Genomic DNA, 16,188 nt, shown 5'->3' with positions numbered 1-16,188 from the left:
TGCCATCACATAGTCTATTTTCTATCCCATTCTCATCAACAGCTGAAATTGATTTCACATACTCTACAATTATGATGGGTGGTTTACATGTTTGTCAATATACATCCCACAAACTGTCCTTATAAAATACAAATAAAGCAAGCAAACATTATCTTTGCATTAAGTCTGAGCTGCAGTTGAACTCCTTGAAAGTAATCCTTTCTGCATTATGGTGAAAAGTTTGATGAATGCAGACAGCTATACATGTGTGTAGCCTACCCATGTTCTGCATTGCCAAAGTCATATACACATGCAAATATACAACTGAGCATAAAGATCTAAAATCATATTTTTCTTTGTTTCTTAACATAGTTTATGTTGGAAAGTTTTTTTTTTGTGCATACAAATACATACTATTTTACATGTTACAACATTGTTAGTTAATTGGAAACAATCATCTGCATTAATGTACTTCATATCACATTATAATGGACATTTTTTGCATGTTAACACGTATGATGAAGCCTCCGAAACATGTGTTGCTGCTAACTTTAAGCCGCCAAAATAGGTGTTCCTAATCAGTGTACCTTTATTGCTACTGTTGCAGTTTCCTTTAGAATCATAATGCCACATGTAATGTCATAAATTCGAACTGAGCATCGCTCCAAGTGTGTACAGTTTGTTATTCACTTTTGTGGAAGCCAATTTCCTAATAATAATAGGTATGAAGAGTAAACATTATGCACTGCCATAAAATGAACATCTGTATACTGTTATTCACATTTTATTGATGCCCTGTTGTTATTCTAGCATGTTGTGATAGTTGCTTACTGTAGTTTTCTTATTCTAAGTGAATACTGGACTAGAACTTTGTGTTAACAGTTTTGAAGCCTCCGAAACACACTAGTTTGTTAACTGAAGCCTCCGAAACACACAAGTCTGAAAATTTCAACTTTGTTAAAAATAATCGAATTTCTTTGGGATTTGGATTGATAAATGTTTGTTACCAAGAGATAATTTGGGGCTATGTTTAGAGTGGCTCTTTCTTCTAGAACATTCTTTTAACTTAAAAAGAGTTTGTCAGGTACCATTTTTTTACCTTGGAATTTGAAGTTCACATTCAAATAATTGCAAGAGCGAATATCTGTCTGGGGAAAGTGTTTTGATATTTCAAATATATGTTCACAGCAAATGAAAAGTTGCATTGCATCCACCATTTATCTTCATTTGGTCGCTGTGGGTGACCAAAACATTCATGTTGTTTTTGCCTGAATTTATCTAAAATTCCATATTAGTCACTTAATATTTCATATTTAGCCTAAGAATTAAGCTCTGGAATGACAAAATATTGAAAATATAGACATTCCTATATAAAATAAAGGCAAAGATAAATGTGGAAACATAACTTTAATTTTTGACCCTTGCCACATCAAAGTTACACCCTTTACTGTAAAACTGACCATATGTCTAAATACATTGTATTTGGGTGAGAGTCTGACAGTTAACCCGTTGTGTGTACCCTGAGTGAGTATCATAATTGGCAAAGAAAAACTCCACAGCAATGTACGGTCTGTGGTGCAGAAAAGGTTAACTAACTATGTATTCAGGCACTTGACTTGGCAGGCTTTTCTATTAGTATTCACTTAATCCAGTCAATCTTGACATAGTGGGTAAAGTTTCCAAGCTCACTCAGGTGTAGCAATTTACCCCAGTGGAGCAGGAAGGCCACAGTGGCACAATAGACCTTATGCATATGACGTCACACGGTCTTACCAACTGAAGGGCGCCCTCCCTCAGAGGGCAAGCGATGCGTTGCTAGAGCGTGCTTTTACACGCGAGGCAATGGGCATTTACACACAACATCGGTGTTTCTTTTACTGTCTTTTCTATTGCATGTAATCTACAGCCCTAGATCGGGAAATTCAAGCTTGTATAGCAAAATCGACATTTGAGGTATGCATTGCACTCACCAGGTTAATGATATATCCAACATTTTGGACAATTTTCATGAAAAAAGATGCAACTACCAGCGGTCGTAACAGCTCATCAACCTACGAATCCGTTAGCCAATCACATGTGAGGTAGATTTCTACGTGTTTTTTACTAAAACACGTACCTCGCATGTGATTGGCTAATGAAATTCAAAATGGCGACATACATTCAGCGAACGGCGATGTTGCGCTATGGATACAATTTCTGCGATATAACCTAGGAATTCTGCAGTTACTGTGAGTATTTCGATTGCACAATGTGAGAAAATTACCCAAACATTGCTGCATAATGTGTCATGTCATGTCAAACTTGTTTGATGGTAAGAAAAAACCTGCCACTAGCCTGGGGACTGGCGGCGAGTGAGGCGATCGCCGCTAGCGCGCATAGGAAAAGCACATAACAAGCTGCACGCCTCTGCGATGTCAAGGACTTCGCTTGCCCTCTAAGATGGCGTCGCGAGAGGTTGTCAAGCGAGTGATGACGTCAATGCATAAGGTCTATACAGATTAAAAGGGGATCGGGAATTAGGTAATCTCCATTCATTAGCACTTTGCCAGACAGCTGTGTTTATCACCAAAGAAAGCACTCCAACACACCAGGCCATTGACAAGCAAAGCCGTGTAAGGGTTAAACAGGCACATGTCCCTTTTGTATTGTGTTACAAGATCAGGGAATCAAGCTTTCCTTTAATAGCTTTTTGCCTGCTGGCATGGCAGCACTGCTTGCAAGTTGAAAGCAAACTATTGAAAAGAGACATTTAGATATGTGTATCCAGTACCCCATGCACTTTGTTGTGGCATTCTGTGAACCTGGGAAAGTTGTTGTAATCACTCCCAGCAGTGCAATACAAAATATGGCAATAAACTATGAACTTTGCCTCAAAGAGTGCAGCTATCCCTTCTGCGGGCAGGTGGAGTCACTGACCATAAGAGTGAGTGTGTGTGTGTGTGTGTGGGAGGGGTTGGGGGTGCACAGATGTACCCATGAACTTTTCTGACAACATATGGCACTATATCTTGGATATTATTGATGAGGAATGATTGAGAGTTAAAAATGCAGCTCCAAACTGTGACCAACGTGACGTAAGAGTGTAGCTCAGGGTACGTTTGTAAGATTTTTTTTTTTTTTTTCTGGCCAGAAACAGCATTTTGAAACACTGTTTCTGGCCAAACAGTGTTTCTAGCAAGAAAAAAAAAATCTAGCTGTAACTTGAAACAGTGTTTTGAAACACTGTTTTAAAATGCACAAAATAGTGCATTTCAAAACAGTGTTGTAAAAATCTTATAAATGCGACCGCGATCTCAAACACTGTTTAAATGATGTCACAATGCCTTGCGTGTGCCCAATTTGACCTTTTGCTGAGGAACAAACTGTGCAGAGTGAGCTGCGCAATGGTGCAGTATGAGTGAGAACCCCAACACGCTCGGGGAAAAAATCTTATAAATGCTCTCCTGACAAAACCGTGTTTAAAATCAGTGTTCCGAATCAGTGTTTCAAAACAGTGATTCTCGGCACGCAAAATCTTATAAACGCGGCCTCAGATGGATAAAGTTGGAGAAAGGTCAGTGAAATTTGACCCCCCAAAACAGAAAGATGCAGAATTTTACAGTTTCACATGCTTTTTTTACTAAATGTTGATACTGGTGCTTGCAACCACACATGCATGTATTAGAAGAAATGATAGTATTATCTCATCCCAACTCTCCCAATGTATTACATTAATATCATCCCATCCCAACTCTCCCAATGTATTACATTAATATCATCCCATCCCAACTCTCCCAATGTATTACATTAATATCATCCCATCCCAACTCTCCCACTGTATTGCATTAATATCATGTGAAAATCATGTTTTAGTCAATTTGGCAGTTTCAACTTCCTCCAAATGTCCTTGTTTCTAAGCTAATTTTTTGTTGTCACATATCAGATTCACTGTTAGATTGTGAAAAATTGTGAAGATCTAAAATCCTGAAATTTCCTAAATTAGGTATTTTAAAGGTCTGACTAGATTGGTGAAACCTCAACTATTTCTCTTGTCTGATTTTACTTCATTTATCAAAACCAACTTAAATCTAGTGTGGATCATACTGTGAACCCTTTGCTCCTCAGACCGAGGTGCACCATTCATTTAGCCGTAGGGGATTCCCTTTACCTGGAAGGCAACAGGTCAGCCGATGGTTAAACTTTGCTCTCTTTTCATAGTTCAGTTCATCCCTAAGAGAGATTGGAAAAGGGGCGCAAAGGTAGTTTGGTTTGATTGACGAGGAGCAAGAGACCTTACTCTGTTTTTCAAATGCTCCTCAGACACCGTGCCTCTCGCTGGGCGGAGTCGCTCTCCACCATAAAATGACTCATTTTGACCAGCTTGTCCATTTACTGTCAGGACTGGCAATAGTTAGTCTAAGACTTCTGAAAGTGTCTGAAGCTGGACACGTCCGATCCCTCTTTCTCCTGGCTGATACAAATCTTGATCCCTCTGACTCTTTGCATCCAGGCTGTGCAGGTGGAGCTGACTGTCTTCCAGAAGGAACTGGAAGGCTACACTGAAAGTCTGGAGGAAGTGAGTAGGAGCATCCTGGAGGTGGAACGGCTGCTGCAGGAGAAAGAGGCCCAGACCACGTCACTGGAGGCGGACATCAAGAAGGTTGACGAGGAGATGGAGCGGGAGCAGGAGGAGGCCAGGAGGAGGGCGGAGGTGGAGGAACAAAAGAGAAAGGTGGAGGAGGAGGCGGAACGGGCGAGGAAGTTGCAGGAGGAGGAGGAGCGGAAGGAGAAAGAGGCCACCGAGAAGCGCCTTGCGGAAGAGAAGCGTAAAAAGTTAGAGGCGGAGCGCAAGGAGAAAGAAGCCGAGGAGAGGCGACTCAAAGAGGAGAGAAGGAAGGAGGAAGAGAAGAAGAAGAAAAAACAGGTGGAGGAGAAGAAAGAGGAGGGAAAGGAGGGAGGTAGAGGAGGGGAGAAGAAGGTGCCATCTGTGATACCAAAGACTGGAGGCCCCCTTAGTCCAGGTGAGACCTTTCTGAAGATATCCCATATAAATGGAAATTTTTGTGCCTTTTGCATGAAATGAAACTAGAATGACATAAAAAGGAAGCAAATTGTTTGACTTTATACGCAGTATTATTTTGTATCTTTTCCACAAAATGAAATTTGCATGATATTAAAAGCAAGCAAACAGTTTGAACTGATTGACAATTCCCCTACTTCGTAAATCAGTCAATCAGTTGCAATAAAAACAACTTGAAGGTAGAATTTCATCAGTTTGAATGAGCAGATTGTTTGTCTGTTATAAAGTAATTTATTATCTTTTATGCCTCCGCCCAAAGGGTGCCTGAGGCATTACTGTATGCGCCAGATATTTCGCAAGTCTAAATTTTTAATAGTGAATCAAGATTTCCCGAATATTTCGCGAGTGGTTAAATTAGTGATTGTGGAGTCGTGTACTGAACAGAGAAATGTGTACATGTACATCACATTCATATCAGGATCAGAGTCAATATTTTTGTGTGTTAATTTCGTGAATAGCAGCTGACTCGCGAAAATAAAAACCTCGCGAAATATTCGGCGTATACAGTATTTATCTTTTATCTCAAGGTTGGTATTTTATTGCAAGGATGTTATTGTTACGTTATTTGTAGTTTTATGTTGGCTAGTCCTGTAGCATGAGTGAATTTGCTGTCTTGTGGACCAGTTACCTTTTACCGTAATATGTTCTGTCAGAACCTGTAGCCACCATGTCAGCTTTGAGCTTAATTTTCCTGACCATTCTCAAAATTCATCCTACAGTGTGCCCGACCGCATGTGGAAAAACTCTCACTAAAAAAAAAAAAATTCACTTATAAAGTGAGAGCCATGTTTGGGTTATTAACAATTGTGAGTCGTGCTGCCAAAATATTGATCTATGACTGATACTTTTGACAGCTACAAGGAAAACCTCCACAGGCTAGACTTTAATCTTTCCTGCAAGAGATCTAATGGGGGATACAGCACCCCCCCCCCCCCCCACCATGATGGGTAATTGAATAAAACCCAAATATGGATCTACAGCTGATGCTTCTGACAACTACAAGGAAAACCTCCACAGTTTTTTAATCTTTCCTGCAAGAGATCTTATGGGGAATATGGCACCGCCCCCTCCCCCCCACCGTGATGGGTAACTGACTGAAACCAAAATTATCTTCAGCTGAATTTTTTGACACCTGTGCTTTATAGCTCGTCTGTAACTTTTATGAGGGTAAGGGTGGAGTCAAAATTTACCACTTTGACAATCTTTTAACGACATTTTCGCATACGTGCAGAGTCTCATGAATTGTGCTCATGACTATCTTCCCTTGAGTATTGCTGGTGTGTTGATACTGACGTTTTCCAGGTCAACCCTGCTGTTTGGTGTCAGATTACAAACAGTGATAAGAATTCCTAAACAGAGGCTTTTTTTTTTTGTTAAAGATGTTGTAATCAATGGGTAAGAAGGTGAAGGAATATTCTATACAATATCAATCAAGGCTCATATTAAAGTTGGAATATAATTGCTCTTTAACTATTTTTGTGCAGCTTGTCTTCAATCTCAGTGGTCAAACAAAAAAAAAAAAATCACATCAATTTTAATATCTCAAACTATGAATTCAGATCCTGGCAGTATCAAAGTTCAGGCCCTTTTGTATAGGAAAGAACCTGGAATTATAATGTATATGCATTAGTATTGCATGGTGTCTTTCTTACCTTGCATGAATTTTTAATGTACAATTTCCTGTCAGTGAGATTACAGTTTTAGTGTTATCTGAACACTGATGAACAATTAAGAATTTAATTGTGATGCATGTTGTCCCTCTCTGTGCCAGGGACTTTGGACAGTGTGTACAATGCTATGAGGTTTCTGTGCCAATCAACACTCAAAGCATACAATGTACAAAGTGTGAATGGGAGCCTTCCATAGCTTTGCTACATTGTAGCTGTGGTGATTACCTTCACTAATACTCTGCCAGTGCCAGTGATACAATTCTAGGTATTTTCAATACCTACATTGTAGGTGGTGTCCGTAAAGCAGTGTCTTAGATGCATTATGGGATATCTTAGGGGACAAACTTGCCCCGGTTTTGGCTGCTTATGCACACAGTTTATGTTCTGTCCTTATCCAGGAGTATTTTTAGTTGAAGATTTCTTCTCTTCCCATCATGTGACCGGCACATTCAAGCTTTGCAGTAGTGAACCATGACTCTAGTGTCTGCAAATCAGTAAAACTTAGAAACTTTCAAATCTTTTAAAGCTGAATTATAGCCAAGAAAAAAAAGGGGTTAACAACGGAAAAGCAAACAGATAATTTCATTGAATCGTATGGGAACTGCGACTCTCACAAGAAAATTGGAAGCGAACAATGGCACCAAGGAATCCCACAGTGCATCTGTGACAGGGCTCTTCAGCGTGCGCAGAAGTTTTCTACGCATTGGCGATACCGGAATTCTTTTTTTTTAAGATTTGGTTGTTGCAAGCAATGTACCTCATAAGCTGTTATTTTCGCAAACAGATATTTTTACGAAAGAGGAGCTCACAAACATTTTCTTGAGATGTTGCTTTAGCGACGCTAAATCGTAAAACACTTTTACCCCAGTGCATTGGCAATTTGCGATATATTTTTGCATGTTATTAAATTCCCGATCGAACTGTGATTTGTGAAATTCTCAAAATTAAAACCCTTGTGAGAATAACAGCTTATACACGTGTACAGTACGTAAGTAACAATGCTAATGTAGAACCACAATTTTTGCCTCTCCGTTTTTGTAGGTGTGACCGCTAGGAAGCTGCGTAGTCCGCGGGATCTCTTCAGCCAAGCGCCGAGTTCTGAGAATCCAGACGGGATCTACGTCTAAACGTTCCCGGGACTACGCCAAGATTTTAAACTTCATGAGGAATGGATTCTCCGTGCTCGATGCGCCATTCGTAGCCCCCAAGCGACGGCCTGGAATTTTCTTGGGTCGCTGTGGAAAGAAACTCACAAGCAGCTATAAAGAGGTACAGTATTGTATTCCGATTGTTGCCTTATCATCCCCTTGATATCACTTTGTATTCAAGTGTCAATCAGTAATGGCCAAAGATTCTTCTTCTGTATTCCAAGTCTCATTTTCATGCTCATGTGTGGCTAAAGCTTTGTTTTCAATTTACATACAGAACCATCGACTGAAAGACTTAAATCATTTGAATGCTAATATGGTTTACTGTATGCCGTTGGCCGTTTGGTCTATTCAAAACCAAGTTTTGTGCGATGCCTGATTTCCAGTGGCGGCCAACCTGAACGAGTGCCTTGACAAAATGACCTCTGGTTTGAAATGCGTAAGCGGTCAGAACATTTTAATATCGAGTTAGCGAGCGTGGTGCATTCCCCGGCAAAATGTCGAAAAATGCGCAGCCACAATGTTTACCCTGGCAACAACCAAATTTGCGACCAAGTGAAAGTGCAAGTGATAGAGATCACCGATTTCCAATTTGCACAGGAGAGTGTGCCTGTCACTGAACCAAATAGAGTGTTCATGAGTAGAGAGAATACAATTGTAGCTGTGCATTGTTCAAGATCCTTATCATTATGTTGTTCCATGTCTCACAATGTTTCTACACTTAAGTTTTGTCACTGGGGGGACAAGACCTTGTATCTCAAATTATAGGGAAACTTATTTGGGGGGTTTAATTTTCAAATTATTAGTTACATGTAAGTGAGGTTTTCTCCAAATTCTTATCCCAAAAATGAAGCCACCATGGCATGTCAAAGGAAAGGCCATCCCATTTGTTATAGTGCTTTGGCTGCCATGTTTTTTCGCTCTCCTGAGTATATGACAATTTTGAGATACGGGTTTTTGTCGACCCAACAGAGGTATGTACATGTTTTTTTAAGAGATTATCATTAACTATCACTCTATACTGGAAAGGATTCATCAAATGCTTTACAGACCCACAGGGAGTGATCATAGTATCTGCCCAGAGAACATTTTACAAAGAAAAGAACAACAAAATATCATAGTCTGAACCATAAAGTACGATATGCTTGATGTAGACATTGGTTGGGTTGTGATCTCAGATATTACTATTCCAGTACCCCCTTCCACCCACAATCAAGTTTGTCAGGAGAGTCATAAGCATGCCATGCACTTGATGAATTTTATACATGTCAATCATGGTGATGGACCTGTACATGTACATGTGCATGTATGAATACAGAAGGCAATTATTAGACAGCCTACCTTGCAACTCGAAGCCAACATTGACTTGGTCCGCTCAGCAGTCGATGTGGCCGTACTTGACCAATGGGCCTGTTCACACACAACTGAAATTACTGATTTTTGATAATAGATTTTTGCAATGCGATGTGAACAAAGAGAATTCTTTTGTGCAAATACAGAAAAAGAAAATTATTTCCACACTATTGCAATATATGCAAAATACAAAAGCCGGTCTGTCTTGATTTTTTTTTTTTTTTTAAATCTTCGCAATAATTTGTTTGACGCATTTTGTGTAATTGGGACACACACACGAAAAAAAGAGACAAATTGCAATATTTTTTAAAAATCCATGATGCAACTTGCTACCCTAGACCTAGGTCTGATGTGAGAGTGCCTGGAGTCACACTCATGCCATTGTTAAGGCTGCTGAGCTCGGGGACTTAAAGTGCTTTGCTTACAACCAAATTGAATGTTTTCGGCACTGCTTCAACAAAAGTGAACAAAATGAATTCTTACATCGCAGTTCAAAAAACAAATAACAGCTTGTCAGTGAATGGGCCCAATATATGTGATATGTTTTCTTTTATATTCACTTGTGACTTGAGTATGCTTCCAGTTTGGACCAGTGAGAACTAAATGCAAGGTGCACTGAAAATGTTTTGTATCACACTTTGTACAGATTATCACTTAAACTATACACAGAGAATCAAAAAACTTTATTTTTTTTTTTCAATATTGCTTTGCATTACTTATGGATATGATATTTCAGAGAATTGAGAATATCAGATATTATATTTGCTAACGTCATATAGCTGCATATTTAATCCATTCTGTCTGTGACTTTATTTTATATACTTTGGTACTCAGTGGTCTAGAAATCTTGCCAAGTTTTTTCTTTGTATATTCCAGTCAGTCTTGCATAATATATACATATACACCTATATTCATGTATCTATATGTAGTATAGTGAATTGCTTGTCAATGTAAAATAGTATACACCAAATCGTACAATTCAAAACGAGAAAATATGAAGTTGTAGTTTAGTGATGCGTTTCAAACAATGTTCATTTCATCAGATAACTTCCTACACATTCTATGTATTTGTTTCTTTTAGAGAACTATTACACTTTCTTTTTCCCACAAAACTGGAAAGTTTACTTGAGGTAAAGAGCCAATTACTGAACACTGTCATCTGAAGTAGAAAGATGATTTTTAAATGTGAGACATCAAACCAGCCATATGCTTTTCCAAGGATAAAACTAATCACTGAAGTCATATGAAATAAGTGCTTTAATAGTAAATTTACCATGGCATGTTTCACTTCACCATTTTCTGCACATCATTTGTCACAATGTACTCAGTGTGGCATTCAACTTGTGAATGTGTAGTATAAGGCACCCATGTCATTTAATATGATGTACAATGCCAGTACTCTTGACCGAAAGGTATGTTGAAATACTGCGACTACTTTACTTTACATTTCTATCATTTGCAAAACTCAAGAAAAATGCCGAACTATCAGAGCCTTGTTTCAGGTATCTATGCTAACTCCAAACGGTATTACTTGAAAATTCTGCTTGTAATAACTCGAAAATTCTGCCTGTAATTTCATAGCTCAACCAGTTTCAGCTACCTGTTCATATGGAGATTGTTCTTTTGCTGATTGCAGCATCGACTTTGTGGAATAGGTTGCCAGACAAATTTAGGGCTGAGACAGATACTGAGCGATTAGTAAAATCTTTGAGAACTTAGTGTACACGTTTTCTGTCGTATAGGAAGTTGTCATGCCCATAGGATCTCCCAGATTTTATGCGCTATATTTGGGCAAATTATAATTATAATTATTATTATCATTATTATTATTATTATTATTATTATAATAATTATTATTGTTGTTGTTGTTGTTACTATTATTATTATTATTATCATTAATCATTATTATGATGATGTAAGATGCTCAGCCATAGATGAACCCTCGGCTTTGAAACCAGACTTTCTGTTCCTCCTAATTTGGTTCTGATTGTTAGTTGTTGTTTTTGTTTTTGTCTTTTGTCGTCATTATTTTTTTATAGTTCATGTTGATATCTTGACCAGTGGGGGAAAACTGGAATGTTAGTTGATGCATGCATTGCTTTGTGACTTGTATGTTTATATCTTTGTGACATGTTTGTAATCTCAGTAATACTTTCATTCCATATCACTAAGAACTAAGCTAGAAGTACAGTATGTTTGATCTCATAATGTCCACTTTGTTATTTGTTTATTGTACAAGGCGCCTGCCCGACATTTCACCAGTGGTTATCTAATGTTACATTTTCATAATTGCGTGAATCACTATTTCTGCTAAATGTACGCAAAAGATGCAGGATTCATCAGAAGAAGAAAAAAATGTATATAAAAGGAGGATGCCAACCAGTACTATAGTCTGTCAGTATAAGTAAAACACCATTCAGCAATGTCACGATGTCACAGCAGTTTGATGGGGGTAGAGAAAATGTTGTCTACCTTAAAATGCTAGCTATGCATTCTACATGCCACAGGGTTATTTGTCCAATGTCCAACACACTCCAGCACTTTCTTACATCATGAAGACGACGCATTTGAAATTATCAGACAAAATAGCCTACTCATCTTGAAATGTACACATTATCTGTGGGTGTTATTATTATCATTGTCATCACATCTATCAAGGGTTGTTTGCTTTGTTTCAACAGCTGCCTTCAAGATACTCCCACCAAACAGAGGAAAAGTTTGCCATTTTTATGTCTTCCACAAAGGTTTTTTGACAAGCAAAATTGAAGTATTCAATCAGTAAGCCGCCAAATTTATCAATGGAGGGTGTTATCCTGTTGAAAAGTTTTTGTCTAGCAACATGCTGTTCTCATATACAGAGCTTGCTATTTGTATTCAGTGTTCAAGCAATGTATACACTCAATGCAATTATTTATATTTGTACAGGCATGGCAAGTACATAATGTAGAATTTTGGTCGAAGTTTAATCTACCTTCAATCAAAGGAGTGCTATTTTTTTATTTTTTTTATTGTGTTCTTTAGACTATCAGTTTTTTTATCCTACACACACATACAAGTCCACACAGTGTTTGTGTGTGTCTTGTCTGTATTATAATGTGTCTGAGGTTGTATTCAAAAGGCTCACCTTGTTTTTCCTGGCACCTTGTCTCTCCAAAATAAGCGGGGCGACTTTCATCCAAAGAGTTGTCATTCCAATCTCAGTGGGAGCTAATAAAGACTGCGGTGTACCTGATATAGAGGTTAGGTGACTTCAGTGTACAGGTGTCAGCAATAGAGGAACCCCACCTGTTTCTTGTCACCTCTGTAGTAATGTCTTAGAGGGGCATTCCAGACGATTTTCATAATTTCATATCCTGTAGTACATAAATCAACAGCTCTATGTACATGTGGTCCATGAGCAGAGAATTCAATACTCTGTAATCCCATGACAAATTACACTGAACAAAGATGGTGACATTAGAGCCTCACATATTTCAGAAATGTAGCAATGTAATCCATTACAATACCACTTTGGACTTACGTGTACATCTGTGTATGTACAATGCTATGAAGTTTTTTGTGCCAATCGACATGCACAAGCACACACACAGGGTTAATGGTCAGAAAATGAAAACACACACGCACACTTAGATAATATTATAGTCATTAGTGAGCAACCATGTTTGTTGAATATTACATGAGTGCGTGTTTTAGATTTCTTGTTCCAGTAACAAGAGACTTGACGCTCTTATCTACTTTTTTTTTTTTTTTTTTTTTGAGGGGGGGGGGGGGGGTTATGTGGTCAGTGTACTTTTTGTGGTTGATCACATCTTTGAAAAAACATGATAATCGATAATTGCATTGATGAGGATGACGAAAGTGATAGTCGATAATAGTTGTCATAATAACAGTGACGCTAACGATAATATTAATGAAAATACTACTGTTACTAATATTAACGACAATGATGACAATATATTGCTAGTTTCGTAAATTTACAGTAATCATAAAGATATAGAGGTGGTTGTTAATACCATCTTTACCATTGATTTTGTAGTTGATATTGATCATCACTATTACTCTGGCTATTGTTACTGTTGCTGGTGCTAGAATCATTGTGCATACGGTACTGTTGTATGGATAGTCTTTGCTCCATACCTGTCCATTCATTTTTCACAAATCATATCAGGGCTTTGGTTTGAAATAGGAGATAGAGGACGACAAAATGCATTCATCGTCCACAAATACCATACATTATCATTAAAGAGCTGTTGTATGTGGTGCTGTTGAGACTGATAGATCAGTGCCGTATATAAAGAGAGTCTGGACAACTGCTAAATTGGACGCCATGTCGTTACTCAGCGTATTATGCGGTAGATGGTTAACTTGTACCGTACGCTCAGACATCGTAATGAAGGCAAGCCAAATAAAGGGTAGTTACCAATGGGCACTCTGTGTGATGAAAGATTATGGGTCCTGTTTTGACCAGTCACAGGCTTCAAAACTCATAAGCCGAAAAATGAGTTGGCCAGAGTCTGTTGTTAATATACGGCACTGTGGTAGATGACAGTGAATACATTTTGTAGACCTGTGTATGTACTGCTTTGTCGTGTTGAAATGGCTTTATGAAGAATTGTCTCGTACATTGTATTTGTTGTCAACATCCAGTGAATGTTTGTAAGTGTAGATTTGTAGTTCTGCTACCAGAAACCAGGAACCAGGAATTTTGGTCTCCTTTATTGTCAAACTTGTGAGTTATTCTTTTTTGTTTTCCCCCCAGAAAAATTAGTCAATGGGAAGAGGGAGGTCAACTATTGCAATGTATATGACCTTCTTCCATACAGAACATGCAGGTCCATGAGTGTTGTTGCTTTTTGTAGAAGCTATTCTATGTATAAATAGCAGGATATGCTCGATAGCAGTCACTAATGTATGATGTACAGTTTTGTAACAAGGCGATCACAGAGTTTTTTGTTTTTTTTTTTACCTTTGATACATTCGGCAGACTTGGTTTTGAACTCGTCAATATGTTATGGTTACGTACATTATACGACGTGCACTCAATTGAGAATGTGTTAATATGTGTACGTTGCATGTGTACCAATGATTGATTGTCAAATGTACTAATTTCATAATTGTAGTAAGAGGATCCTTGAGTTCCTGACCAGTTCGTTGGAACTTTAACAAAATAAGAAGTTGATTATAAGCATTTTTGACACCTAAATGTTCATGTGGCGATTTCATTTTGTGTAATTTGAGTGTTTCATGTACAACACAGTGAGCAAGTCTGCCATGCAGTGCTCAAAAGCTCGATTAGAAATGAAAAGTGACTTGCCGTATTAGGCCTGAAAAATAGAGTGATATCCATTTCTTTAAAGATCTGAACATGCTGGAGAATATAACTTTTTTCTCTTCTGCTGCCAAAATTTATGTCAGAAAATATCCTGTTATAGACTACCTTTTGTGGTCACAATTTTACTGTTTCCATGTGCTAGTAGCATTTCCCTACATTGCAACTTAAACAAAAAAGGAAAAGAAAAGAAAAAGTGCACTAACAAGTAGATGCACTTCAAGTAATCAACATAGTTGCCCTTTGTGTTTTTTACACTGCATTTATGAAATAAAGTTAACTCAGGTTGATGTTGATATATGCACAAACTTGTCACCAGCTAGCAGTTCCTTAGTTAGGAAGACAGCTCATCCGCTTCTCTTGTATCTTTCACAACAAAATATCAAAGTGATGTGAATATGTTGTATAATTATGCATAAATTGTCCATGAGCCCAGTGGAATTGGCAAGTGCACAGCCTTATGCACAATCACTTTTTATCAAAAAGCTAGTACCCGGTATATATTTAGCACCAAGATGCATATGTCAATAATCAGAACTCTTCCCACTAATGCAACCTTGTAGTAGTTTTGCCACTGGAAATGTGATTATAAAGCCATACAATATTTTAAAGGATTATTTCCTCTGTTATTTCCCTTTGAAATATTGCGCTAAAATACATGTTAGTCTTCCAGAGGAAAAAAACTGAACAATTTTGAAGCTGTGAGGAACTCCATCCAGTCTACCCACAATGCTGTGCAACCTTTGAATTACGTCTGTTCGAGATTTCCTGTCAACAGTGTGTACGTCAGTGAATGCCAGTTGTACAACGCTTTATGTTAGAGAGCAACTTTGTATTCATGGAAGTCTACTTTTTCATCTTTACAACGGTTTAGATATTCACATTTCAAGTGTATTCTGATGACATTGATTTGTTATATTTGTTTAATGTATTGCAAGAGTACTTATATGAAATATATATTCATTGTACACCACAATTTTGCACAATTTTGCATTCTTGTCCTCTATCCGTTCTGTTTAATGTACAGTTGCCGTCACTTTGTTTGGACTTGGACGAGTGGAACACGTGGACACATGGACAACGTCATGGCAACATTTACAATATATGTTAAAGGGGATTATATGTTAAAGGGGAATGGTACCCAATATGTCGATTGAGCGAATTCACCAATATTTTAATAGTAGGACACATTGATCAGCAAAGTTTGAGGAAATTTATCTGTTGAAAAGTTATGCATTTACAGTTTTAGTGCTGCTATCGCTGGATGAGAAGACTACAACAGTTTCTGACATGTATGTGTACAATTTTATGAGAAGTACATGCTCCCTCCACGTGTTGCTTACATACTTGTTACATATAATATTATATCCCATGCTTTCTGAAGGAAAGAACAATATTTATAACTTCTGAAAGGATTGAATTTCCTCAAACTTTGCTGATGTGTTGTACTATTATTGCTACATTCCTGCAATTCACATATATGGGTTTCATTCACCTTTTAGTAGTTTTCATGAAGAAAACCTGTGAATGGTTTAATAGGTGATACAGGGTGAAAGGAAGCCTGTAATATACACACAAGATGCGTGTAACATGATCAAGTATTTGAAACTGGGATACAAATAATAACACACAATGTCATATATCTGAGCA

The 16,188-nt window shown here is 37.9% G+C and overlaps 1 protein-coding gene across 1 annotated transcript in view; it reads left to right on the top strand.

Moving 5' to 3' along the window:
- Positions 1 to 8,217, top strand: part of LOC140236122 (uncharacterized) — a 28,533-nt gene extending 20,316 nt beyond the window's left edge. The window contains exons 4-5 of the mRNA XM_072316096.1: positions 4,469 to 4,979; positions 7,750 to 8,217. Of these exons, the coding sequence (XP_072172197.1) occupies positions 4,469 to 4,979; positions 7,750 to 7,835 (597 nt within the window). The 3' untranslated portion in view covers positions 7,836 to 8,217. The remainder of the gene's footprint in view (positions 1 to 4,468; positions 4,980 to 7,749) is intronic.
- The last annotated feature ends 7,971 nt before the right edge of the window (positions 8,218 to 16,188 follow it).

The sequence above is a fragment of the Diadema setosum genome, chromosome 12 (assembly GCF_964275005.1).
Source record: "Diadema setosum chromosome 12, eeDiaSeto1, whole genome shotgun sequence".
Lineage (NCBI taxonomy): Eukaryota > Metazoa > Echinodermata > Echinoidea > Diadematoida > Diadematidae > Diadema > Diadema setosum.
Note: the sequence above shows the minus strand (reverse complement) of the source record. Positions and strands in the feature narration are given on the sequence as shown.